The sequence below is a fragment of the Cyanistes caeruleus genome, chromosome Z (assembly GCF_971803275.1).
Source record: "Cyanistes caeruleus chromosome Z, bCyaCae1.hap1.1, whole genome shotgun sequence".
Taxonomy (NCBI): domain Eukaryota; kingdom Metazoa; phylum Chordata; class Aves; order Passeriformes; family Paridae; genus Cyanistes; species Cyanistes caeruleus.
Window position 1 is genome coordinate 7,079,176 of NC_141732.1, and position 27,715 is coordinate 7,106,890.

The 27,715-nt window shown below is 48.1% G+C and overlaps 2 protein-coding genes across 3 annotated transcripts; both read right to left on the reverse strand.

Moving 5' to 3' along the window:
• Window positions 1-836: 836 nt before the first annotated feature.
• On the reverse strand, window positions 837-7,759 carry LOC147648059 (uncharacterized). 2 transcript variants are annotated; one of them, XR_015280344.1, is made up of 9 exons: window positions 7,618-7,759; window positions 7,198-7,312; window positions 6,881-7,021; window positions 6,510-6,686; window positions 6,231-6,386; window positions 5,970-6,071; window positions 5,499-5,601; window positions 5,177-5,233; window positions 837-4,900 (listed from the first exon to the last, which is right to left on the reverse strand). XR_015280344.1 is itself a non-coding variant. In XM_086867851.1 (9 exons), exons 5-9 carry the CDS (start codon window positions 6,291-6,293, stop codon window positions 4,701-4,703), a joined length of 525 nt encoding a protein of 174 aa, XP_086723977.1. In that variant the 5' UTR covers window positions 6,294-6,386; window positions 6,510-6,686; window positions 6,881-7,021; window positions 7,198-7,312; window positions 7,618-7,755; the 3' UTR covers window positions 837-4,700. The 2 variants fall into 2 exon arrangements, 1 of the variants encoding a protein (XP_086723977.1); XM_086867851.1 differs by having other exon boundaries at window positions 7,618-7,755.
• Window positions 7,760-15,049: 7,290 nt separating this feature from the next.
• On the reverse strand, window positions 15,050-16,657 carry LOC111944839 (uncharacterized). The gene is made up of 3 exons (XM_023947511.2): window positions 15,772-16,657; window positions 15,445-15,512; window positions 15,050-15,312 (listed from the first exon to the last, which is right to left on the reverse strand). Exons 1-3 carry the CDS (start codon window positions 15,983-15,985, stop codon window positions 15,100-15,102), a joined length of 495 nt encoding a protein of 164 aa, XP_023803279.2. The 5' UTR covers window positions 15,986-16,657; the 3' UTR covers window positions 15,050-15,099.
• Between the last annotated feature and the right edge of the window lie 11,058 nt (window positions 16,658-27,715).

The window sequence follows — 27,715 nt, forward strand, 5'->3', positions numbered from 1 at the left end:
TCGGGGTTTGGAGGGGGAGGGGCTCGTGGTGGTGGTGGTACAAATGGAGGGGGGGGTATTATCAAAGCGTCTTCTTTTTGGGGTTTCTTTTTCTTTCCCTTCCCCTCCCCCGAGTTCTGTGTCAGCTCAAATATAAAAACCTCGGGATTTACTACCCAGATCTCTGCATAAGCACTTTCCTCTGAGCTAAAGGGGATCTTTGTATTTACCCAGGAATTTAATTTTTGTTTAACCCAATTTTCGGTTGATCCAAATATAGGCCAAAATACATTCTTTAAAATTTCCTTTCCTCCCCATACTTCTACACAATAGTGAATCATTTTTGCCCTATCTTTATTTTCTGTTCCCGGGAAATGCTCCCAATTCTCTAATATAAAACCTAACGGACTATCTCTAGGTACCGGTGGGAGTTTAATAGATACAGGGTGCTTGCTCTTCCCCTGCCCCATTCTTCCGGAGTGCCTTCAAATCACACAGACTCTTTCACTTCCCCTGGTTCGTGGCCCACGCCCTCGTGGGCTAATGGGAACCGCACTACTGAGGGTAGTAGTGCTCTCGCTTGGGGAATCTGGCTACCGGTCCCCCTCTCACACACACACCACTTTGCCACACTCCGGGATCCCGACCCTGACCGAATGGTTCCTGTAATACTCACGAGTCCTGTGTATTTGCTTATTGCCTTAAATTTAGGTTCGTCAGTGCAACCGAGGCAGAAACTGGTCCTCTGAGCCACTAAATGTTAGCAGGGCGCCCCCCTGGTAGTGCTGAGAATCTGTCCTACAGATTGCATCCGAGTCACGGGACCAAATTTGTTATGAATTCACTCAAGAGAGTGATATGGTTCAATCAGAGAAAAGTTTTATTAATTACAGCAAGCAAGCAATAAGCAAAAGATCAGCGCTGGGTGACAGGGGAGCAGGAGAGTTCCTGCCCCGCGAACTGGTTTCCGTACTCCCCCTTTTAACCCGGCTTCTGGGTTACGTGTCCTTTCTCTGGCGTCTCTGCGCATGTGTCTCCGGTTGCTAGGGGGTCTTTTTTCTGCCTTCTGGTGGTCGCGGGATGAAGATCATAGGTCTTCCTCAATCTTATCCTTTTGACCTTTCTTCACTGTTTTCTGTTAAGGCTTATCTTTGGTGACTTTCTGGAATTCAAGAAAGCTCGTAAGGCCGTTAGTGATTTATGCAAGCGTCAGTAGCAGCCTTCAACCTCATCCTGATTCCACAAAGCATAGTTTTGCAAAGCATCGTATCTACATGTTTAGACGAACAAAAGGGTCTCTGCTTATCACAATAGCAAGAATTGAGATTGTTGTAAACACCGAAGTTTTTTGTCTCTATGTTGTCATGTGAACAAGAGAATACTTGGGTAGTGAGAGAAAAAGAGAAAAAAGTGAGAGAGTTGGGTTTTCTGGAAGTTTTATTCTGGTTCTGTTATTCTTGTAGTTTTGTTAATAAACTTTTATTCCTTTTAACTTCTAATCCTGTTTTGCTCTTGTTCTAATCCATATCTCACAGCAAGTAATAAGTAAGTTTTCTAGTGATTTTTTAGTTGCTGCTTTAAAACCACAACAAGGGACTTGTAAGGAGTGGCCTATTCTGTACTTTACACTTGCCGCCCAGAGCAACAGGTGTGATCACAATAGCCTATATTTCCCCACCTCTTGGCCAGCTGCCCCTCGCTTTGAAACAGACTGTAAAAGTGACTTTCTAAGTTACCTTCTTTGAGAGAGATCTCCCCACAGAAGAAGACACCGGTGACCCTGTCTTGTCTGTTGGTAGCCATAACCCCCCCTTTTTCTCTCTTTTCACTTTGCCTCTTTATCCCTCTCTCCCCCTCTCTTTCTCTCCCTCTCATCTATCGCATAACCCATGTTACTTGCACTAAAATAAAAGTGCATTATTGCTGTTGTGATTTAAACTGAAATCTCTTGGTGTCCTTTTTGCACTCTGAGGTCCAACAAACCTCTCATGACACCTGCTTGTGCTAGCAGATCATGACATTTAAATTGGTGGCAAGGACAGCATTTCTGACAGACAGAAGAGGCTGCAGGTTTTGTTGTGCAGTCTGTATTAGGGGAAGGATGTTTCGCTCCAGCTGCACCTAGCCCGACACTCCCAAAAGAGTGAACAAGGGGGGGAAACTCGAATTTCCGGCAAACTGTACATGCCTAGGTGAAAATCACCCCACACTCGTTTGAGGGCTCTGTCTTCAGACTTTTGCAAAAGATCTCAGTGCAAAAGGGCGGGACTGTTTTTTCTTGTTGCTGTGTATGAATTTTGACTGCTTGGTGTAGCAAAGAGACAACAAGAATTTTAAACTGAAGGAGTGCTTCCCAAGCAGATTTGGTCTCATCACCTGTCACTGTCGGACACGAAATAAGTCACACGGACGCAGCTCAAGAGATGGTGAAGAAGAAGCAAACTTTATTTCTTCTCTCACAATTTATAGCTTTCTGACCATGGCCAGGGATTGGGTAGTCAGCATAACACCTTTCCAACCACACTGGCCATAAGAGATGTCCATCAAGAGACGTGTAACAGACGGAATGCATACATATCTATGTTTATCGTTACTGTCCTGGGAAAGTTCTTTAGAAACTATGTCAACAAGCTCCAAAGCGGAGTTTTCAGGGCGACAGTCACCCACACAGGGAAGCAAAGGGTGATGCAGCAAAAGCTGTGTGTGTGCATAACTTAAGTTGATACCTCCCTGCAGTGGTTTTCCCTTTGTAAAAATGAGTGAAAATGGCAGTGCAGAAGTTAAAGCTGCATTTTATGCCCTATTAGCAAAACACAGTGCCAGACCTTCTCTGGGAGGGGAAGAGTGTGCACTTAATAAGTGGTTTAATTTGGGAAATGTAATTGATAGAATATGTTCCTTACAACATGAAACAAAATTTAAACTGGGCAAAAATATATACTCTGCTCAGTTTTGGGAGCTTGTCTTACAGAAGCTATAGAAACTCGCTTTAAGCAAAGAAGCAAGGAAAGAACTATTATAGACTCCCTTCAAAACCTAGTTGAAATTTTGCAAAAACAGATGAAGAAAGGAATGAGATCCACCTGTTGCCAGCAGCCCAAAGAGATGTGTTAAAAATTCAAAGTGGGCTTACTCACCAAAAGAAGCAGAGGAGAGAGAAACCCCTCTCATTAATCAAATTTACCCTCAAAAAGAACTAACCGATGAAAAATTGTGGGGAGCACTGCTGTCCTAGCTGGAAACCTTTAATTAAAACAGAATATAATCATATCAATGATGAAGATACTGATCCGCATACAACCACTGAAGAAATCCTGTACACTGCCACTGAATTGGCTAAGTTGAAAAAGGCATACAGGCATTTCCCTCACGAGTCAGAGACAAAATATGTATTGTGATTATCTCTCACTGGAGGAGATCAGATTCAACTGACAGAACAAGAAGCCAGTGGGTACTGGGGACATGGGGTCTTCTCAACAGCAGGAGACAGATGTAACCCGTGGTCCCTAACTCAGCGTGCAATTTATTGGGCAGCAGGGCTTAACCCCTTGGAAAGAGGAGACCTATAGCTATAGTTGGTACCCCTGACCAACTACTGGAAGACATGCACAAAGCTGCCTGCTTGCAAATGATACATGACAGAAAATCAACTACTGGTTATGAATCACCAATGCAATTACCTGTGAAATGATGAGCCCTTTAATTTGAGGCCTTCCAGAATCACTTAAACCTAGTGCAATTCTCCTTCAAAAAACCAGCTCTAACTCCTGTTGTTGGCACTAAAATAAAAGTGCACTGTGGGGGCTGAGGAATCGAGTGCTGGTGATCCCCTGCAGATCTTCATCATAGGCCAGGCACTTTGCCCTCTCAGTGAGAAAAGCGTCTCTCCCAGAAACCCTTTGGTGTTACATGTTAAACTCTTGTACCCCATTGGTGTTCTTCCCTGCCATTCCACCCTGCTACTTGTATCCAAGTTTCCCCCGCCCCTCTCTTTACCGATATAAATCCTGGGTTTTTTTCCCCCAGTTGAGTGGAGCTGCTGTGCTAGCCCCCTTGGCAGAGGGCCCTGCACTAATAAAGGCTGATTTCTCTGTGGTAATTGCTGGCCAGAGCTCTAGTCCTTTTTCTCCCTGCATTGCCTGGGAAGGAGCTGCTGCTTAGCAAGTCATCACTTGCCAGGCCAGGAGAGGAACATGTCAGTGCCACTAAGAGCCGTCCTTCTCAGGACGCTTTTTCAGGAAGGTCACAGCACCCCTGACATCCACCCCGCCACAGCAGTGCACCATTACTGTGATTTAAAATTAAATCCCTTTGTTTCCTTTTGCACTGAGAGATCAAACGAATCTCTCATGAGGTCCACCTGTGTTAGCAGATCATGACAGAGCCCTCAGCAAACCAGCCAGCACCACACGGGCACAAGGACACAGATGGCACTTCCTGGCTGGGACAGGGCTTGTGCCTTCAGCAAAACCACCAGAAGCCAAGGGTTTCTGGCCATTTTCCCCGCACCATTCCACGCCTGGGCAGCTTGCCAAGCGCAAGCCCTTTTCCCCCTCTTCCGCTATACCCTGTACACCATGGGCAGCAAAAGAAAGCTCCTGGGAGCTATGTCTAACATAACATATCCTATATTTATATATTAAAGAAAAACAAAAAGAAGAAAAGAACAATCTTGAAAAAAAGGGAAATCTTTGCCTGCTCATGTGGCCCCAGCAGACAGATCAGCTCTCTGCAGACCTCCAGCAGCACAGCCAGCTGAGGTCCGATAGACGAGGCCGTGACCTCCATGCCCTGCGGAGCTGATCTCGCAGCCTCTGGAATGTGGAGATCGGAGCGGGGTCTCCTGCCCTCAGCAGGCACAACGTCTGAACTGCCAGGCTTCCGACCTCCAGGCTGCTGTCATCCATCGTGTCTTCAAGGGCTGGAAGAGAGACAAACAGATCCCAGACCTGCAAGGGCCCCCGGAAAGCCCCCTGCCAGAGCCATCCCAGCTGGCTCTTGCCATGGCCAAGAGGGAGCAGGGACCAAGGGGAACAGCCCAAAGCTGCGACCATGAACACCCCACGTGCCCCTGAAATCTCGGTGTGCTCTGCCCACGCTGCCCCTCATCCGCACATTGAGCAGAGCCCTCAGCAGCCAGGCCAGGACTTGCAGCTCCCCCCGCCAGCTCTGCTGACAGCCCGCTGCCCTCACTCACATTGGTAAATGAGCTGCAGCTCTTTCTTCTGCCCCATCAGGAGCCGCCCGGCAATCCCTGGGAACACAGAGCTTGTCAGGGCCCCGGCGGCACAGCTGGGCCCCCCAGCCCTGGGGCCACACGCCCTCCCGCCCCGGCAGGGCTCAGCCCCAGCCCTTGCCGCATCCTGACTCAGCCCAAGGGCACGGCTGCCAGAGGCCGGCAGCAGCCCCGAGAGCAGCCGGGGCTCCAGGGCGCCGGGCCCGGGGGCCGCTGCCGGGACAGCAGCTGCCGGGGCCGGGGCCGAGCTGCGGCGGGGAGGGAGCCCGGGCTCGTGGCTCACCGATGAACCTGATGGCTGCCGCTCGCAGGGGCTCCTGTGGGTTCTGCAGGTATGGCAGGGCCCGGTGCAGGTGCTCGGCCGCTCGGCTCTCGTCCTGTGCCAGCTGCGGAGAGCGGCAGGAGGGAAGGGTTGGCGCGGGCTCTGCCCCTCGGCCGGGCGCTGCCTGCGGCCAGCCCCGGCCTCCCGTGGCCGTCCAGCCCTGAGGCACCGGGCAGCAGCCGCTGGCACCGGGCTCTGGAGGGGGCAGAGGGCCGGCTGCTGCCCGGGGAGCCGCGGTGCCGGCCCGACCCGCAGCCCCAGTGGCTCGGGGCTCGATCGGCAGCCGGCTCGGGGCCACAGGAGCCTGGAGAAGAAGCCGTGCGGCCCCCGGCTGCGGCACTGGGCAGGGGCGCAGCTGCCAGCCCCATACACCGAGCGCCGGAGACAGGGGGCTTCTCCAGGCTAAGGCTGGGCCTTCCAGGCCGTCCTTACCAGGACCTCAGCGAACTTCCACAGGTTCTCCTTTTTCACGGGATTTCCAAGATCTCTCCTCTTCAGGAACTTGGCCATGCTAAGCAGTGCTCTCTGAGAGGCCTGGAGAGCAGCAGAGACCCGCAGATGGCCCCACAAGGCAGGGCACAGGACCCGCATTCGTGTGCCAAGGCCTGCAGGAGGCTGCAGCCGGCAAGGTGCCAGGGCAGGAGGCAGCCGAGCCCCCTGCCTGGGTGACAGCAGCAGCCCGGGAGTCCTCACCTCTGCTACACGCTGGTTCTCGTCATGGCAGTGGAAGAAGAGTGGCAGCAGGCTCTGATACATTTGTGTCTATAGGGCTTCTATTTCCATTTCAACTAAAACAATCACCAATGTTTGGAAGAGCAGTATGGACACCAGCTGCACCTGGCTATTATTCTATATGGAAGGAAGAGAAAAAAACCTCAGCCCTGTCGGCACGGGGCTCAGCAGAGCACAGGCCTGGTGCACCAAGTGTCCAGGCAGCAGCCAGTGGCCTCGGCTGGGGGCACAGAGCCTTACGTGGTCAAAGAGTGGTGGGAGCACCTCAGCTAGCTGCAGGGCGATGGGGCTGGGTATCAGCATCTCCTTGTCCAAGACTACAGAGCTGAGTACCATGATTGTCATCCTAACTATTTCTCTATCTGCGTCCCGCAGGAGCTCCACAAGCCTTTCAGTCAGGCTCCACATCTTTTCATTCTGTGTGGAAGACAAGTCTGTGAAATGCCACCTTGCTGCCACAGGGCCAAGAGGCCAAAGGCCTGTCCCAAAGCACTCAGGCAGCTGAAGCGGGAGGCAAGAGAGCTGGCAGCAGCTGCCTCGGTGCCCAAAGCCCAGCCGAGCCCAAGTGACTTTGTTCCCCAGTGCAGCTTCTGCCACTGCCCACTTCTCACCATTGAGGGATCGTCACTGAGCTTGAAAAGGGCTCTGAGCACTAGATGACGCTTGTCCCTGCACTCGCTACTCAGGTGCCTTGAGAAGATTTCCAGGAGCCTGTTAGCACCACATTCACTCAAGTCCAGGTAGTCCAGCATCTGAAAGGCACAGGACAGTGACAGGGGAGCCAGCCAGCAGGAGCAGGAAACACACAGGAAACAAGGCGCAGGCGGCAGCCCAGGGCATGGGCACCGTCCCAGGCAGCTGCAGCTATGAGAGGGCAGAGAGGTGGCAGACAGCTCTGCAGGGAGGCAGTTCTGGCCATGGGGCTCACCTCCACAAGGAATGCCAGGGCAGGCAGATCCCAGCGTGCCTCCTGTGTGCTAAGAACCCGGAGCAGGTAGCGAGCAATCCGGGAACACAAGCGCCTGGAGACACAGGATATCTCCCTGCCAGGGTGAAAAAGTAACCAAGACTATGAGCCAGAGGGACAAACATCTCCCAGGAATGACTGAAAAGTCCTGATCTTTCACCATGATCCTGCAAGGGAATCTGAGCCTTTTGGGAGGTGACTGCTCATGGGTACTCATGGGTGAGCCTTTTGGGAGGTGACTTCCTTTCCCAGCCTTTTCCAGTCTCCTTGGCCATCCCTTGGTGATGAGGCCCTTTGGCCCTCGACAATGGGGACTGTGGACACAGGGCAACCTGGGCACAGGGCACAAATTCCAGAGGCAGTGGGGAGAAGGGGTCTCACCTGGCCAGCAGACCTACGGCATAATGGTGGGTGTCGGCACAGAGCAGTGTGTCCCAGCCACACTTGTGTTCCATTGACAACACCACTTCATTACAGCGCATTTGGCAGAGCAGGGACTTCAGGGCCCGCACTGCAAACCTGTGTGCACAGCAAATCCCAGGTCATGCTGGGAGCACTGGCTCCTGCCCTGGGGACATGGCAGGGACAGGAGGACTGGGATGGAGCACCTGCTGGGGCTGATGGCAAGGCCGTGTTGCTCCTGGCATCCCTTCCAGAAGGCATTGAGATCCTCTGATATATCCAAAGTGCTGAAGAACACTTGGAAGAGCAGATGCACAAAGAGGCGGGGGAAATACACATTCACTACCCGTGGGACACAGGGCACCTGAAGGAACTTCCACATCACCACTGTTGCCTGCAGAGGACAAAGCACCCAGGGATAGTGCCCAGTGCCAAGGCATCTGTGTGGCAGGGCCTGAGTGTGGCAGGGCAAGGCCAGGGGAAAGCCTTGGGGAGCTCCACACCTGGTGCCCCTGAAGCTGCCCCTAGGCCAGGTTTCAGCCCAGTGCCTGAAGCAGGAAGATGTGGTGGGGGAAGGAGGAAACAGAGCTGTTGGAGAGGTGGTCGGCCATGGGGTGAGCAAAGGCCAGTTGCAGAAACTCACAGTCAGGGCAAAGACACCCGTGTTGTCCCCATCGGAGGTGCACTTGCTGTGCTCTGACCAGGTTCTCAGCACATCGAGGAGTATCTGCACCACTGGCTCCACAGTCCTGCTTGAGCACATGATGGTCTTCCACATGGTCATTGCAGCTCTGCAGGGTGACAGCTCTGTCTCACGGGGATCTCAGACACATCCCCGTGGCCTGGGCAGCAGTGGCAGGGGGAGCTGACAGGGCCCTTACGGGGCATGGCATGGTGTCGGAGAAGGGAGAGGCAGACACCAGGTGGTTGTCAAGCAAATCTCGTTTATTGATCATTACACTCGTGTTTAAATACATGATTTAATTAGCTCATACATATTGCAAAAGTATAGCTCATCATTGGTTATTCTGCTATCTATGTTACTGCGGTACATAGCTATGTGCTTCTGCATTCTTGCGGTTACCAGACCGTCCCTGGTTCTTCTTTCTCGTTCTGTTTACCACATTCTTGTTCTCCTCCCCATATCTCAAGGGCAATCCGTCCTTGAGACTGCCTCTGCACTAGTGGTGTTTTATCTCTAGCAAGTTTGTACAGTCATGGCCTTTCTCGCCTAACCATTCTGCCACAAAAGTCTCCACACTTCCCCCGTTTTCTTTTTGGATTACGAGGTTAGCGTGTTTTTCTAACAAGGCTGTAGTTAATGCAATTAAGCGGTTCTGAATGCATTGTAAAATACATGGTCCAAAAAGCAAAATTATAACAACAAGCAAAACTGGTCCAGCTAACATCATAAGTACATTTTTCACCCATCCTCTCATACCCCAGGAGTCTAACCATTCACCTACTGGGGCTGACTCAAGGAGGTTACTGGCCATTGGCTGTATCAATCCAGGGCTTCACCCATCTAGCTGGAATCCACAGTGTTCCTGAGGGGGTGGAAACACAAACATAACCTCTGCCCCAATACAAGACTTCTGCAGGACCGTTCCATAGTCCTGTTTTCGGGTCTCTATATCGAACGACAGCTTTTAGACTCTGTCTCTCCTTCTGTCCTTCCCTTTCTGCATGCTTAACTGCTGGTGGTTCACTTTCATCCCTAAAAACACATAAATGATTTAGCACAAAAAGAGTCCTGGCTAATTTTTCCTGCGGATCTGTTATTTGCTCCTGCTTTCTTAGATACTGTTTCAAGGTTCAATTTGCTCTTTCAACTATGGCTTGCCCCGTGGGTGAGTGAGGAATTCCTGTAACATGTTTGATTCCCCACAATCTCATAAATCGACTGACCTTCTGACTAATATATGCAGGCCCATTATCAGTCTTTATTTCTCTTGGCAGTCCCATTACTGCGAGACAGCTGGTTAAATGCCTAATCACCTGATTTGCCTTTTCCCCCGATTGAGCTGTGGCCCAGATATATTTGCTATATGTATCTATGGTGACATGCACATACTTCATTCTGCCAAATTCAGAAACGTGCGTGATATCCATCTGCCAAATGTCATTACTCTTCAACCCTCTAGGGTTTACACCACAACCCAACCCTGTACCACTATTGTGATGACTGCAAACTGGACAAGCTCTTACTATAGCTTTTGCTTCTTGGATTGCTATTCTATATTCTCGCACCAATCCTTTTGCATTCTGGTGGAATCGAGCATGCGACTCCTTGGCTTCTGTTATTTTGTCATCAACTACATTCATTACTAATCTATCTGCCCTTGCATTTCCTTCTCCTAATCCTACATCCCACTTGTGGCTTCGAATGTGAATAACACAATAGGGTTCTGTTCTAGCCCTCACAGCCCGTTTTAGTTGCAACAACAATTCATATAGTCTTTTGTTCTGGACTTCCTTGACTGCTGCATCTTCTATTCTTTGTCCTACCCCTGCTACATAGTAAGAATCTGTGACTACATTTAAAGGCCCTTGTAGTTTACTTAATGCCCACACAACGGCAAGAAGTTCTAATGTTTGCAGACTGTCTTCTGAAGCCGCTTCAATCAGATGATATTTCCATTGGGACCCTTCCTTCCAGGTTATGGCTGCTTTCCTTGACTTTTTCCCGGCATCTGTGAAGACCGTAACGGCTTCTGGTATAGGCTGGTATGACCACAACGGTTTTGCAACCCAGTCCCAATCTTTTAACCATAGGAAATGTCGTGGTATTAAAGGTCCTGTACAAACAGATGCTCCTGATCCCAGCAACGCTGTCTGTAACTCCTCCGAATTATGCAGGTACCAGTCTAGGTCTTCGTTTTTTATAGGTATGTAAATTGTTGTAGGTTCAGTTCCAGTAATTTCTATTATCCTGGTACGGCCTTTACATAACAGGGTGGCCATCTGTTCAATTTTTGTACTTATTGTCCTTTTTGCTTGTAGTGGTGGGGATAGCCATTCCAGGACCCTCATTTCCCCCGCTTTTTTCTGCAATTGTGTAAGAGCGCCGAGAAGATGTTCTGAGGTATTCCATATAGTAAGGTCAATGGGCAAGTCAATATCGCGACAGGAAACAAAACCTACTTCTATACACTGGAGAATATCTTTGATTGCTTTGTTCTGTTGAGGGGAAATCGTGACAGGCGAACTGGGATCTGTTCCCTTCAACAGTGGGCGAAGGCAGTTTAGTAAGGTGTTTGGGATGCCAACTATGGGTTTCAACCATTGAAGATCACCAAGTAGGCGTTGCGCGTCATTTAAAGTGACAATTTTTGTTGAGAGCTGCAGTTTTTGTGGACGCACAATTTGATTGGTAATAGTCCATCCCAGGTACTTCCAAGGTGCGGTCTGTTGTATTTTTTCTTGAGCAACCACAAGAGATGCTTTTGCTAATGTAGTTTGGATCTCTCTCAATTGATCAGAAGTGAATTGGGGCTTTTGAGCAAAAAGAATATCATCCATGTAATGATAAATTATGGTCTCAGGCCACTTTTGCCTCAAAGGCTGTAGGGCTGCATTGACATATAGTTGACACAAGGCAGGGGAGTTACGCATGCCCTGAGGCAATACTGTCCATTCAAATCGCTTATCAGGTTCCCCTCTGTTGATTTCAGGCAAGGTAAAGGCAAATCGCTTTGTATCTTGTGGGTGGAGGGCGATAGTGAAAAAACAGTCCTTTAAATCGATGATCAGAAGGGCCCAATGTTGTGGGAGCATAGCTGGATTCGGAAGACCTGGTTGCAATGCTCCCATAGCTTCCATTTGATCATTTACTGCTCTCAAGTCATGCAAAAGACGATACTTTGCAGATTTCTTCTTAATCACAAATATAGGAGTATTCCATGGGCTAGTAGACAATTTTAGATGACCTTGTTGAAATTGTTCTCTGACTAGTTGATGTGCCTGCAACAAACTTTCCCTTTTTAGAGGCCATTGCTTAACCACCACTGGTTTGTCGGTTGTCCAGGTAAGTGGAATAGGGAAAGTCCAAGCAATGGCAATTACTCCAAAGGGTGCTCATTAGATAGAACAACTCCAAGCTGGACTAAAATGTCCCTTCCTATTAAACACTGTACTGTTGGAGGTAAAGGGACAACCGACAACACAGCCACTAATGTTTGCCCATCTATGATCACTTGTATAGGGGGTGTTCTTTTAGCTAGCGTGTATCCCCCGACTCCGGTCACTGTATCCATGGTTTGTCTGGATGGCCAACTGCTAGGCCAATACTCCGGAGATACTATGCTGGTGTCTGCTCCCGTGTCCAACAAGCCCCAAAGTTCTACTGATTGTTCAGCATATTTCAATGTTATTTTCTTTTTTGGTCTGCTGTTTAAGTCCATTGTGAGCATGGCTGTCCCTGATGATCCAAATCCTTGATTATTCCGAGGGCCTTGCATCAATGTTTGAATGCCTTTGGTTGTTTGTGGCAGTGGTATAAATTGGGCAATGCGTTGACCGGCTTCAACAGTAATTGGAGGGTAGAGCGTATATGCCATAATTTGTATCTCTACGGTATAGTCCGCATCTATGACTCCAGGTAAAACAAATAGGCCCATCACAGAAATCGAGGAGCGCCCCAATAAAAGTCCTCCATATACTTGTCCCCTAATCTTTATTGGGCCGTAAACTCCCGTAGGAATTCGAACAGGGTGTGTTGTCATCAGCGTTGTTTTTATTGCTGCTGCTAAGTCAAGTCTCAAGCTCCCGGCAGTGGCTGGTTGTAGACACGAGGTGGCGCTGACGTCGCGGCAGCAACTTGTGTCTGGGCGCGGCCGCCATTCGCGCTCCGCCGTGAGTTTCCCGAACGTCGGCGGCAGGCAGAAGAGTTGTGCGTATTGCTTTGACAATTTTGGCACCAGACCCCAGTCGCGCGGCATTGTGGTCTCATGTGCCCTCCTCCTCCACAGCAGTAGCATTTCATGGAAGGGGGCTTCTGGGTCGCCGCCGCAGTTGCCGCTGCTTGAGCGCGGAGCGGAGCAAGAGCAGCTAACACTTGTGTCTGTGTACTTTCTGCCTGTTTCTGTAACCCCTCTCCTAATGCTTTAATGGCATTCACTAGGAATGCTTGTTGCCCTGTTGGTTGTAATGCCGTTCTTTCTAAGGCTTCCTCAATCGTCCAATTAGCCCCCAGGGTCGACAGAACTCTTTTAGTAGTCTCGTTACTATTCTGCAAGGCACACTGTTTAAGCAAAGCCCCTCGCATATACTCAGGGACCCCTCGTTCTATAGCGGTAGCAGCCTTATCAACAAAGTCTCCAAAAGACTCCTCTCTCCCTTGTTTGATTCCCATATACATGGGAATTCCTGAGCTATCTTTCACCTGACTGATAGCAACTCTAACCAGACGCATAGCTTCCCTAACTTTGTCTGGTCCGGAAATCATCTGAGCCTCGGTTCTTCTATAATTTCCTAATCCCATCATCTCTTCCACTGTAATTCCCTGTAACGGATCACCGGGTCCTCTTTGAACTCCAACCGACTCTTGAACTAAAGCTTGCCAATGTGCGTTAAACAGCAGCTGCTGATGTTGAGTAAACATCAGTTTCACAATGCTTCTACAGTCATTGACAGTTAGCAAATGCGTATCAAATATGTAGTCTATCATTTGTTTAGCTGGTTCACTCTTAAATCCAAATTGACTCACTGTCTGTCGCAGCTGAGCTAACAACTTCCAATCAAGAGGTGTATAGGTCCCTAACTGAACAGCTTGTCCTTGTTGGTTTACCCCCGGGGTGTAAACTACAGGCAGAGCCCACATCCTCGCCGCCTCCACGGTGACTTCATCCCCACTCTCTAGCCCATGCTTAGCCAATGCGTTCCATGCCTCTCTCCTCTGTCTAGCCATTTCCTCCCACAGGTCACTCTCTGCCCCAGGGACAGGATCTGGCTCTGGCGGAGATTGTGAACTACGCATTCCAGGCTTAACAGATTGGGCTGAAGGGTCCTTAATATCAGAGGTGGCTACGACAGGCACTTCAACGTCCTCTGTGGACTCATTGAGAGGGGGCGCCGAGGGCCAAGCACAATCATCTGTGCCCAAACTGCTAGAAGCAGGTATAATTACTTGAGAGACACTTGGCGCTAAAGGTTCATGATCTCCATACCGTGCATTCCTTTTATAGGCTTCTACTGCTTGCTGAGCCGCTCTTTTTTCTGCCTGATGTTTCAATAGAGTATTATGCACAACTCGCCAAATTTTTCCTAACTTCTTTGCTGTTTTATCTTCTTCTAAGACTGCTTCACACAACACATCTCCTAACTTACGCCACTCACTCAATTCATGTACCGTGTGCGGGTTGGAAAAACAACCCTTCGCGTGACCCCATGCTAGCAATCCCGGTACGTCTTTTCTAGGATTTATGTCTCTAACCCCCAGCTTATCTAATAACCCCAAAAATAAATCATATGCTGCTTGCCTGTCCATTTTTGTCGTCAGCGCTGTTGCACCTCTCCGGCTCCGGCAGCACGTATGGCTCAAGACCACCAATGTAGTCCTTGAGGGTGCTTTCCCTTCGTCGTTTAGCACCGACCTGGGTGCATCGGGCCCCAACACTACTTCACCGACCGTGGCATGTTCTCTCACCCGCTTTCTTCTCAGCAGGGGGTCAACGTCGGGGTCGCCATTTGTCGGAGAAGGGAGACGCAGACACCAGGTGGTCGTCAAGCAAATCTCGTTTATTGATCATTACACTCGTGTTTAAATACATGATTTAATTAGCTCATACATATTGCAAAAGTATAGCTCATCATTGGTTATTCTGCTATCTATGTTACTGCTGTACATAGCTATGTGCTTCTGCATTCTTGCGGTTACCAGACCGTCCCTGGTTCTTCTTTCTCGTTCTGTTTACCACATTCTTGTTCTCCTCCCCATATCTCAAGGGCAATCCGTCCTTGAGACTGCCTCTGCACTAGTGGTGTTTTATCTCTAGCAAGTTTGTACAGTCATGGCCTTTCTCGCCTAACCATTCTGCCACAAAAGTCTCCACAGCATGGCAGCAGGCTCAGGGGCCAATGGAGCAGGGCTGGGAAAGGTCCCAGGTACACAGGACCCTGGAACTCTCTGTTGGTCAGACACCTGGGTCAGGCTGTGCAGGCTGATGGGCTGGGGAGCCCTGAGCCCTCTGGGCACATAGGCCTCGTACCTGTCACACGTTGGGGCCACACGCAGGAGAGCAATGACCACGTCAGCGGGCTGTGCCTCGGTCAGATCCAGCAGGGTCCTGCCCAGCCTGGAGTCAGCAGACTCATTGGCCATAAGCCACTGGTGGATGTACCTCACCATGGCAGGCACCTGGAGAAGGCACAAGGGAAGACTTGGAAAGCTGCCAGAGGGAGTCAGGAATGTCCCCAGCTTCCCCAGAGAAGTGCTTCCCTTGTCACCACGCTGCAATGGCCTCAAAGGCTTAGAGTGATCAGCAGGCGTGGCTTGGGAGGCCAAGCGATCCCTGGAGGATCAATCCCTGGCCACAGGCTGCTTACTTGCTCTGGAATGGAAACACCCTCCTCTAAAATGAATTCCATCATGGCAGCACTGGTGTCGCTGGTGTAGACGTCACCATCTTCCATGGACCCAGTGCCCATGACACTGGTCTCTTCTTGCCAAATGCGCTTGGTGAATTTGCATGTTGGGTAGGAGAAGGAAGGGTGGGAAGAGAGGGATATTGCATGGAGTGTTCCAAGCATGGTGCTGAGCTGAGCAGTGCCAGCAGGCCCAGCCCAGTTGGGGATGGCTGCAGGTACCTGTGCAGGTGTTCTGTGGAAGAGGCCACAGGCAAGGTCCTGCTCTTGTGTCTGGTCCATGGCTGCATCTGGCAGAGAGCAAGAGCAGCCAGAGCTGAGGGGCTGCAGGAGTGGCCAGAGAACGCAGCCCAGTCCTGTGATCCCCAGGCAGGGACAGCCCCGAGATGCCCCAGGGGATGGTGCATGGCCACTACTGGAGGGGCAGCCTCAGCCCCACTTGTGTCCTGTCCCTGGGTGTGTCTCCACAGGATAGGTTGGGATGGGATGAAATGGGATGCAATGGGTTCGGATGCGGCACCAGCCTTTTGTCCCAGCTCTATCACTCACCCTCCTCCAGCGGCTGGAACTCCTGCACCTCTTCAGTCTCCACTTCTGGGGCAGCTCCAGGACCTTCTTCCTCCTCCTCCTCCTCCTCCTCCTCCTCCTGCTCTTCCTCATCCACCCAGGCCAGCTTGGGCACTCTCGGGGGTTGCTGCTCCAGATCTTCTCCAACACTCTCCCATCCTTTCCATAGGAACAGCACCAGGGGATGGCATGGCATGGCATGCAGTGGGATGCGGCCAAGCTAGCAACAGGCACTAGTCCTAAGGCCAAACTCTGCAACTCACCCTCCTCCAGTGTCTGGAATTCCTGCACCTCTTCAGTCTCTACCTCTGGGGCAGCTCCAGGGCCTTCTTATTCCTCCTCCTCCTGCATCCAGGCCAGCTTGGGAACTCTTGGGGGTTGCTGCTCCATGGCAGTGCCTGGATTTATGGTACTTGCAAGAGAGATGCCTTTAGAAAAGCTCCGAGGCAGGGAGTCCTGCAGTCGTTCCTGGAAGGCACCTGCAAGACTCAAGTCCTGGCAAGACTGCAGGACAGCAAGTCCTGCACTTGGGTCTTGAGGGCTCCTGCCACAAGGACAGGAGGCTCCTCATCAAGGATTGTGCCCTGGTCTCAAGGGCAGTGACTGCAGGGATGGGCGATGCCTCAGAAAAGCTCCGAGGCAGCAAGTCCCACTGTCTGCCCTCAAGGTCACCTTAAGAAGATAAGCCTCGGCAAGGCCACAGGTCACCAAGTCCTGCAGTCTGGCCTCGAGGTCACCTGCAGGAATGACGGCTCAGAGAAGCTCCGGGTCACACACAAATGAGTGTGCTGTGAGGGGGCTCCTCACAGCACTGCTCTGGCGTGTCCTGTCTTGTTGCGTGCACCAAGCACTCTGGTGTGGTCTTGCCACCACCAGCTCTTGTCTATTCCACCGTTCCATTCCACCGTTACCATGCTGCACCATCACTAACGGCCCTTGCACACACTGCCACCTTCCTGGTTCCTCCCCCATTGTTGTGGTTTTAAACCAATAACTAAGAAAATTACTTATTTCTTGCTGTGAGATATGGATTAGAACAAGAGCAAAACAGGCATAGAAGTTAAAAGGGGAAAAAAAGGAAGTTTATTGACAAACTACAATAATAAGAACACCGGAATAAACTTCCAGAAAAACCTTTTCATCCCCTATCTACCCACTATTCCCTTGTTCACATGATAACAGAGACAAAAAAAACTTGGAACTTTGGTGGTTAAAACAGTCCCAATTCCTGCTACAGTCTTTTCACCAGTCTTTGTAGGGAAACAGAAGTTTCTGCCTGTTAATTTATGGAGTTTCTCACAAGAAAACTATTTTTGTTATAGTTTTCCATTGCCCTAATGTTAGCTGCCCAGAGCTGCTGTTATCAGAGCCCACTCCTCCCATTTTCATGTCACTCTGAGGTGTGTATGGGCCATGAGTCTAGGCATGGCATTTTAAGGATGTTATTCAAAGGCAAAAAAGTCTTCTTCATCTGTTTCTGTGAGCTTCACTAGAAAACAGTTTTCTCATTGCCTCTCAAGGCTTCAAATCTCCCAGCACTTCACTATACCATAATTACTCTACTTTTTACTCAAATTTACACTTGAACACTTTATTCCTCCCTACATACTGTATCATGAATTAAAAGAGTTCTTTTCAGGACTTCATTGTCCATCTCCATAGTTTTAACAGAAAGATATTTCAGCTTAATTAAAGCATCTTCTTAATTCTCTACCTCTTCTGAAGCTTCTTTTCTTTCCTGTCACTGGTAGTTTATAAAGTCTCTTTTCATGTTGATCACTCTCTTTTTCTCTCTCTGGATAAAAAGATTAATCCGCAAGTCTCATCTGGGTAATGAAGGAGTTAAAATCTTGCCCAGGCTTTTGTAGATGGTTTGGTGATCTCTGCTGAACCAGAGCTGGAGCCGTCTGCGATGGAAAGTTCTTCATAGATGCTCTGGAGAGTGTGGCTGTCTCTGTTTGCTGCAGGTCCAGAGCCTCTCTCTTTCTTCACTCGGCAGTTTCTAGTGAATTTAGTTACAGCAAAATGTGTAGCCAAGCCAGACATCAGGCTCGGCTCGGCCCAGCCCGGGCTCGAGGAAAACCTTCCGCAGGCCCCATCTCCCGGCCGGGAGCTGCTGGGCCCGGCCCAGTCCCCGCCCGGCCTCATGGCCTGGGCAGGGAACGGGAGGCCTGGAGCTCTGCCACCCTTCACAGCCAGGAAACAAAGAGAGCCAAGAGAGCTCTGCTTTTACACTTTAAGGTAGGGTTCACAAGTTGATCCCACTTTTGAATGGCCTAAACTGCTGTCAATTCTCAGCAATGACCGATAATTGGTCAGGAGAAAAGACTCCAGGCAGTTCCCAGCAACTCCAACTCCCTTAAAGGTAAAGTAACTCCATGACACAGAGGAATCCTGATTGAGGCTGTGAAGCATTGAGCTTGGAAAATCATGGTTAATTGAGTTCTGTTCATTTCTTTTTTTCCCTTTTGAGCAGCATCCATTTGTAACATTAACTGAGCCTGTGTCCAGCCTGGTGCCGCTGATCATTTCAGTGAAGAGGAGGAAGGAGGAGAAAACACTGTGATAATGCCATCAGGACCATTTACTCCAACACCAGCATAGAGTCAGATTGTAGACTAGGATTGTAGAGTAGGGTTATAGAGTAGCATTGTGGACTAGGATTGTAGGGTAGGGTTATAGAGTAGGAGTATAAATCAATAAAATTTCAGAAATTTTAACTCACCTGGAAGATTCCTTTCATTCTTACCCTGTGAATAATCTCAGCATTTCCTTCTGAGTTGTCAGTTGTCTCTTCAAGGTGCAAAGTGATATTCATGGCTTCTTTGGTGTGCTTTGAAAGTGGGGAAGGCTCTTCTTCAGTCACCCTCCCCAAAGTGCACTGCCTTTGGAATTTGGCTCACTGGCTGGGTTTTGCCCAGCTGTGTGGTATGTCTAGTTGAGGCAGAAAGGGCAATGGCATTTGCAGGTACAAGCATTAGAGGTGTGGAACAGCTGAAACATCCTGTGCAGATGCAGGCCTTCAGCTGTGACTCCAGAGCATTTGGGTTGCTGCCATTTGGATTTGTATCCCTGTGGTGGTTTCACATTGATTGATATTTGGAGAAGGAAGAAACCACCTATGGAAGAGATTTTTTGGAGAAAAGCTGCTGGGAGCTCCTTCTGTGCCTGGGAAAGGTCAATAGCTGGCTAGTGCTGAGAAGTGACAACATTTTGAACCATTTAGAAATTAGATCTGCCTCTGTGAGACCTACATTTTTAAAAATAAAGCTTGGGAAATCTCTCTCTTGGCTTCCGGACCCAGAAGGTGACCCTCTGGTGAGGCCGGCCCTGCTCACCCACGGCCTGTGCTCCTGGGAGAGGCTGGGCCGGACCCCAGTGGCTCCTGGACAGGGGATGGAGGCTGCAGAATCCCAGCCCCTGGCAAGGCTGGGCCACAGCTGCTGACATCTCGCTGACACTAAACCCTCTCCCCAGCACACACCGATGGCTTCAGGCTAAGCCTCCCCTCCCAGCAGCTGCCAGGCAGAGAGAGGGGCCCAGGGCAGCCTGAAATCATCATCATAATTGCTGCAGCCACTGCCCATGACCATCTGCAGACCTGGCAAGATTTAAACCTTTCATTTAACCCTATCAGTGCAGAGATGAGACCTGAAAACCACCATTCTCCCCTCAAGAGAAAAGGACAAAGAGGGGACACGTAGAAGACAACATGAAGATACTGAGGTCAGTAAAGAAAGATTCAAAGAAGGTGAATGAGGAGATGTCTTAGGGTTGGGCTGAAAATTTCTTTTGGTAGGGCTATGGAGATAGACAATGATACATGGAAATATCTCCTTCAATTCATGAGAGAGGAAGGGGGAATGAAGCATTCAAACTGTGCATGTGAACAGAGGCATGCATTGATAAGAAGCCAAGCAGATATTGGAGTAGCTGTGATCCCATGAGAAGCTTGAACAGAGAGGGAGAGAGATGAGAGTGAGGAAGACCTTTTGCCCCCAGGGAGAGAAGAAGAAAAGCTCTGTTCCCAGAGATGATGACAGAGACAGATGAAGGGAACCTTTGTCGTTGAACAACTCATCCTTAAAATAATACCCCATGGGTTCATAGCCCATGAAGACACTTGTAGCAGGGCTATGAAAATGGGAAAGATTTCACAACTGCAGAACTTAACCTGGGCAGATGCTATTTGTGGAAATGAAAAGCCATGAGAGAACTGTTTCTTGTAGAGAAGTCTCGACGGCATGGCAAGAGAAATCTTCTCTCCCTACACGAACGTATGGAAGACTATTGTCTATATGGTACTGATTTAACATCCCACGTTTTGTGTCTATGCTGTCAGTTGGGAAAGGAAAGAAGTTAGGCAAGAGGAGGAAAGGAGTCTTGGAAGTATTATTTTGATGCTTCTCTTTCTTGAAGTCCTGTTAATAAAGTTTTTTTATACCTTTTATGTTTTGAGCCTGTTTTGCCCTTCTCCTAATCTATATCTCCCAGCAATAACAAATGAGTAAGTGCACTGGTGATTTTAGCCAGTGCTAAACCCACCACATTATTTAGTAATTATAAAATAGAATTATTACAAGAAAAATAATTGTCCTGGTGTGACTATATATATATTGAGTTCTGCACCTTTAAGGTTTGCTTTAAGAGCTGGGGGGAAGTTGAAGCTGCTGGAGGCTGATGGGACTTTTTTCTCCTGACCAATTACTAGTCATTTCTGAGAACTCCCAGTGATTCTGACCATTGAAAAGTGAGATCAACTTGTGAATACCTATCATAAGGCTTAAGACTGGGAATTTCTTGTTCTCTTTGGTTTCCAGCTTTTGAACAGGTAACAATGCTCTGGCTCCGGCTCCGGCTCAGCCTCCCCAACCAGGCCAGACAAGGCCGCGGAGGGTGGGGGAAGGAGAAGAGCGGAGGCGGCCGGCCTGACTTGGTTTGCAGTTTGTGCCACTGAACTGAAACCTGACTCCATGAACATCTGCAGCTTTCCAAGACTTGAACTCTTTTACTACCTGAATGAGACTTACAGATTAACCCTTTTTTCCCAGTGTGAGGGGAAGAGAGAGAGGGGGACAATCAACATGAAGAAGACATGATAAAACCATCAAAGTCAGTGAAGAAAAGAACTAAGTTTTAGATGGGGAAGAGAGAATAAGGAGATGCTTTAATAAGCTGAAATATTTTTCTGTTAAAGCTATAGAGATGGACAATAGTGTTCTGAAAATAAAAAACTCCTTTAATTTATGACAGGATATATTGAGAGGAATGGAGTGTTTCAAAGTGTGGATTTTGAGCAAAAGGTGGAGTAGTTGTGATACAGTGAGGTGCTGGAACAGAGGAGGAGAAGTAATAGTTGAAGATTTGTGGCTTTGTAGAGGCAAAGAAAACCTTCTGTTTCCAGGGAGGCTCAGAGAGACAGATGAAGAGAACTTTTGCCTTTGAATAACTCATCCTTAAAAATGACATCCCTAGAATCATTTGACCCATAACCCACCTCAGAGTGATGTGAAATGGGGGGCGACTACTGATGCCAGATTTTCTCTGGCATCAGAGAAATAGAAAGCTATGGAGAAAATTATTTCTCTTGTAAGAAACGCCATAGATTAGCAGAAGAAGACTTCTGTTTCTCTATAAGGACTGATGAAAGGACTCTAGCAAGTATTGGGACTGTTGTAAACGCCAAAGTTTTTTTTTTTTTTCTATATTGTCAGGTGAACAAGGGAATGGTTGGGTAATGGGGGAGAAAAGGGTTTTCTGGAGGTTTTATTCTGGTTTTCTTATTCTTGTAGTTTTGTTAATAAACTTTCTTTATTCCTTTTAAGTTTGCAGCCTGTTTTGCTCTTCTTCTTATCCATATCTCCTAGCAAGAAATAAGTAAATTTTCTAGTGATTTTTTAAATTACTGCTATAAAACCACAACATTTATTTGGTATGTTGGCCGGGAAACAAAATTAACAAATCTAAACCACTGCAATCCCTAGGTTCAATCTCTTTGTCTGGAAGAGAGTCATGCTCAAGTGAGAAAGCAGAACGATCAGTGGTGGTGCTCTGCAAAGTCTCCTCTGGTGCAAAGCTGTCAGCGACTGGGAGGTGAGAGCAGGCTGTAAGAGACGGTGCCAAGTTTCCCTCATCTGCCTCACAATCATGGCAAGAACAGAGACCGAGACCCTGAAGACCACAAGGGACTTTGTGCAGAGCTTCTGGCCTGGTTGAGGTAGATGTTTGCTAAGTGATTGTTTGGAGGTGTGCTTGACCTGACACCAGCTTTCCAGAGCAACAGGTCACAGCACAAGAGTGATGGTTTGCAGGTGTGTTTGCTGTGCTGCCACGCTACACTGCCTTAATTCCTGCTGGTGAGCAGGGACTTGTGAAGAGCGGCCTGCTCTGTGCCTTACACCGGCTTCTCAGAGCAATGGGTCACACCACAATAGCCTATAAATCTCCCCACCTTTTGGGCAACTGCCCCTCACTTTGAAACAGACTATAAAAGTGACTTTTCTAAGTTACTTTTTGAGAGAGAGATATCCCCACAGAAGACACCAGCGACCCCATCTTGTCTGTTGGTAGCTATGACCCCCGCCTTTTTTCTCTCTATACTTTGCTTCTTTATCCCTCCCTTCGCTCTCTCTCTCTCTTTTTCTCTCCCTCTCATCTCTCATTGCATAACCCATGTTGCTGGCACTAAAATAAAGGTACATTGTTGCTGTTATGATTTGAACTGAAATCCCTTGGTGTCCTTTTTGCACTCGGAGATCATACGAACCTTTCAGGACTCCCACTTCTGTTAGAGGATCCTGACAGAGGCCCTGCCATATTTGATCCATGTTTGAGCAGGTCAACAAGACAATGAAGAAAACTCTATTGTTTAATGGGTGGGAACTTGACCCTTGCAAGAGAAACAATGGATTGGTCAATGGGTAGGCAGTTAACTTTTGAAAGAGGAACAGTGCATAATGGAGGCATTGTTGGCACGGAGTCGGTATTCTGAGCCATCGTGGTCTCATCTCACGTGCTGGCCATGTGGGAGCTGATGCTGTCACTGGGAAAATTCCACTCCTGAGCCGGAGATATAAGGCCTGGCTCTGGCTTGGAGTGATGAGAAGGACGAAATGCAGACTGTTGATGCTGGGGATGTCCTGAAATTGCACTGCCTACCTGCCTCTCCTGCCGAGCACCATGCTTCACCTCCTTCTCCTGCTCAGTGGGTTTCTGGGAATCCGGGAGTTGGTATGTATTATTTGGTACTGCAACTAAAGGAATAAATTTGCTTTGCAACCCCAGTTGTGTCTTGGCTTCTTTTCTACATGTGTTTCCTCCTGAAGCTATGACAATGACTAGCAGAAAGCCTCAGGACAATCCTACTTTCATTTCAATAAATTCTGAGATTTAAATATGTCAAATATGTTAAATTCTGATTTAAATATGTCAAATAATCTGGGGAAATGGTTTGCCTGTGAGTTTCAGCAAAGTATTCAGTATGTCTTAGTTATATGGATACAAACTAGTAGGTGAGATTGCTACATGTGCGTAATTTATGGAAGGGATTCTCCACACACCCTGCACTGTAATAGTGTAATGCCTCCTTTCAAGCCCTGAGCTGGCCATGGGGAGCTGGCACTTCTTGGTCACTTTCATTTTGGCCATTTCTCTTGAGTAGGTAAGAAAGATCAAAACAAAACCTTTTCCAGCTGTTTCTCTCTGGTTTACCTTTTTGAAAGCCAAAACTCTGTGCTGCAGGTGGCCTGAGTGTGTGCAGAGTAATTAGCTCCCAAAACCCCCTTGTTTTTCCCAGAAGTCATCATCACTTGTTCCCAGGTGTGTCCAGATCTGGCAGGAGAAAGAGCCCACAGCACAGTGGGCACCGTGCCCTGCCCAGACAGAGCTCTCTGGCACTGAGCAGCAGCAGCAGCAGCAGCAGCGCCAGCACTTTTCAACCTGCTCCTGCCTTGGCTTCACCTGGGGGACAGAAGCCTCTGGAAATCAGCACTGCCACTCATGTTCCCAGCTTGGAGCAGCTGCTGCCGCTGGTGGGTAGATCCTGCCAGTCTGACTGCTTCCAAATGGGAATAAAGGCAGAAGTAGAGATGGACACACAGAGAAGCTCTGGGCTTGTGCAATAAATGGGAAAAGGCATGGGGGAATGGGTTAAGAATTATTGCAACTCCTTTGTCAATAGTGCCTTTTCTCCTGCCTTTTTCTACCTTCACATTTCCTATCCTTTCTCCCTTCCCAATCATGATTGTCACAACCCTCTTGACAATTTCTCACTCTTGTTTCCCAGCCTTTTCACCTCATCTTCCTCGCACTTTCCTTCTCACCTTTCCCACCCTTTTCTCACCTCTTCTTTCCTTATGCCATGTTGCTTTCTCAAAATTTCTCCTTATGTTTCTCACTTTTCTCCTCATGGTTCTCACTCTTCTCATGTTTCTCACACTTAAGAATTGGGAGTAATTCTTAAAATGGCAGTCCCGAGAAAAAGGGGTCTTTCCCTGAAAGTTATCCCTGCTGCCGAGAAGATGGAACACCCCGTGGTTCGAAGCAACCGAATCGACGGGCGAGGCAGAGGGGTAAAAGAAAAGGGACACAAGATCTCACATGGGATCCCGCCAAGATGCTGGCTGAACTGCCGCAATCCTTTTAAAGTCCTTAAAGGACTACCTCTAATCAGGTTGTTATTGTGGTTTACCATGATAAAGGGAAATGAAGGGTTTTTGATTGACATGGATGAGAGACAAAATATGTGGGTAACGTGGGCTAATCAAACTGGACAGGATAATTTTTGCCTTTCAATGGCTACCCCTTCAGATCCTTTTCGAACTTGTTTAGTGGGCACACCTTTAGATGATTCACTCAATGCCACAATGTTTAAAAACTGGACAAAGAATTGGAAAACCCCCAAGGAAGCAAACAAAACATTATGTGAAATTCCATCAGGTAAATTCATGATTAATATCTGTGACACAAGTTTAATTCCAGCAAATCCCATTGGTGCTCAAAACTGGTACATTTCTACAGGTTTAAATGTTACTGGGTGAGAACCACAAGAGTTAAGACTGTTAGGTTCAGCCCCTAGCAACTACTGTTTGACTTTTGTCAATTGGGCTTGGAACAATCATGCGAAAAAATCTCATGGGCCAAATGGTACAAATGTTTCTCCACAGAATTTGCTATATTTGCAAAATAATGATGTATACTGTGGCAATTGGTCTCACAAAGTAAATTCTAGCAGTACACCTCTACAATTACCGCCTGGTATTTTTCTAATTTGTGGAGATCGTGCATGGCAAGGACTGCCAGCAAACATTTATGGAGGGCCTTGTTATTTTGGAAAATTGACATTGTTTGCACCCACTATACAGCAACTATTAAGAGCTAATAGAACCAGGTTACAAAAAAAGAGAAGTGTGTTCCAGTTGGGGCCAGAATGCAAAGATCAGGTTGAACTTTGGGAATGTCCTACAGTGATTGTGTCATCTATTTTTACACCTGGAGTATCTAGTGCTCAAGCCTTAACACAGTTACGACAACTGGCATGTTAGACAGGAAAACAGTTTAATATTACATCAAAGGTTTTGTCTGATTTGCTTTTGGATATGAACAGTGTTAGGCATGCTGTATTGCAGAATAGAGCTGCTGTTGATTTCTTGCTATTAGCACAGGGCCATGGCTGTGAAGACTTTGATGGGATGTGTTTCATGAATCTTTCTGACCATTCAGTGTCTATTCATACTCGTCTTCAACAACTACAGAACAATATGAAAAAATTGGTTTCAATCCCTAGGTCTCACAGGATGGTTAAAAAATTTGGCACAAATGGCAATTGTTACATTGATCATTGTGATTGTGTTACAGTTTATTCTTTGCATACTGCAATGTTTGCAAAACATGGTAAAGAAGGCTACTTCTACAGTTTTGTTAGTACAAAAAGAAAACAGGGGAATTATAGAGGAATGGCTAGCTAGCAAAGGTCATATTCTCATGCAGCAGTTAGCTGGGAAAGAGTTAGACAATGGAGTACAGTTGGTGTGAGATGTTGCAAAAGTCAGGAAGGCCTTAGTGATAACTGTTAACTGAGAACAGGATGCTGTGATCAGAAGAATGTGAATTCAGCATAGATGAGCGATCACAGGAATGTGGAATTAGGTGGAGTTGACCTCAAATGAAAATATCCAATAATGAGCTTGCTTTTGCACTATGTATGAGCCTAATTATTGGTGCTACGTAAGTGATTTCAGAGTTACCAATAAATGAGACTTGCTGATCATTCATATTGAGTGCTGCATTTTCTCCCGCTGAAGTCATCAACTGATGGGCTCACACGTTCCCAAAGCACTGTGCTGCTGCTCTCCTGGCTTGTTCTCTGCCCATGGGGAGACACAGATTCCAAAGTGACACTGGCAGTACAATCAGGGTCCAGCTGGGTCTGAATTCCCAACAGACTCTTGGGCAGCTGACAGGAAATGTGTGCCATTTCTCAAGGGTCTGCTGAGGGCCTCCCTCTCCTTCTGCTCTGTCCTCTTTGTCTTTCCATAGTCACTCACACTCAGCCGTGTCCCACAGCTCCATCCTGGCTCTGCAGGTGGCTTCCTGTGTGATTTCATCCCTTGTGAGAGACACTTGTGGAGTTCATGTTCTCTTCAGGCCTGCACCACCATTCCTGCCTTTCTGACATCTACACTCTTGTTAGAAATCCTGCTCATTCAGGAGATAAGGATGTGTGCAATTTGATCCTCTGAGGGAGGTCAGAGAGCCCCTATGGCCACCTGAGTATATGGAAGAGGACCAAGGTGTTTATCCTCCCTCTTTTGTCAGCTGAGAATTCCGAGCAACACTAACAGAGATCCTCCAAAGGCCCCATCAACAAATGAATTGACACACCCCGTGAGATGCCAATGAAGGAAACCATGTGTCATGTAATCCATGCATGACCAAAGTCTCCAAACTCCACCTAGAGCTTGAGATTGTTCCACTCCCTTAGGACATGCAGCAATTTGTTAGATAAAAAGAAGGTTTCACAGCAGAAGAGAGTGGAGGAGGAAAAGAGCTCTGAGGGGGAAAATCAACCATCTCTGCAGGGGGAATCATCTCTGCCTGCTCTGGATCAGTCAGTGGAATCTGTCTCTCCTCCTCTTCTCAAAAGGATCCCTTTAGGTGACTTTTATACCACCAACTGCTTTGGAGAAGAGATGGAAAGATTTCACAATGTAAATGTTAGGTAGATGATAGATAGATAGATAGATAGATAGATAGATAGATAGATAGATAGATAGATAGATAGATCTCAGATATAGAGATCTGATTATTACATATAAATTCTCTTTACTGTTCTTTCTGTCCCAGCACACATCAACACTTGGTAGCCAGTGCCCCCATCAGCAGCAATGCTGAACTTGCTCTCCTGTTACTTCAATAAATCACACTCTTGGGGAATCTGGAGCACGCTGGTTTTTATGGAATGTGATCACACCCAGAGCACTGCACTGGGAACTGCACTCTGTGCATCTGTGCTGAGAGAAGTTCTTCTCTTGGACTCAATCACACTGATGGTGCTGAAGTGTCTGCAGTCAGAAATGAAGCCCAGCCCCTCTCAGTTCCACTGATCACTGAGGACCAGCTGGAATGCAAGGCCATTGATTTCCTGCCCAATTTCCAAACACTACACACACTGCTCCCGTGACAGGGGCTGGGGTGAGAGCTGCCAAAGACACGGACACTGTTAATCTGAACTTGATGTGCAAGGCCCAGCTGACTGGCCAAGAACCAGAACAGCTCCTCCTGCACCAAAGTCCCCACCTCAAAATAAGTGTTCTTGTGCTAAAATACTCCATCGTTCAGAGCTGCCATATGGAAAATTAAAATTATATCAGAACCTCTCCCAGTACTGGAAAAAGGCAGGAAATATTCAGCAAAACAGCTTTCCATT

Excerpts from the sequence above, each read along its gene's own strand:
- LOC147648059 (XM_086867851.1), bottom strand. The coding sequence starts at position 6,293 with ATGTATCAGAGCCTGCTGCCACTCTTCTTCCACTGCCATGACGAGAAC. Across the intron at positions 5,602-5,969 it reads GGAAGTTCGCTGAGGTCCTG|CTGGCACAGGACGAGAGCCG; the intron begins GTAAGGACGGCC and ends CGCTCTCCGCAG. Across the intron at positions 4,901-5,176 it reads GCTGCAGCTCATTTACCAAT|CCCTTGAAGACACGATGGAT; the intron begins GTGAGTGAGGGC and ends TCTCTCTTCCAG.
- LOC111944839 (XM_023947511.2), bottom strand. The coding sequence starts at position 15,985 with ATGCCATGCCATCCCCTGGTGCTGTTCCTATGGAAAGGATGGGAGAGT. Across the intron at positions 15,513-15,771 it reads GTTCCAGCCGCTGGAGGAGG|ATGCAGCCATGGACCAGACA; the intron begins GTGAGTGATAGA and ends GCTCTCTGCCAG. Across the intron at positions 15,313-15,444 it reads TCCACAGAACACCTGCACAG|CGCATTTGGCAAGAAGAGAC; the intron begins GTACCTGCAGCC and ends AAATTCACCAAG.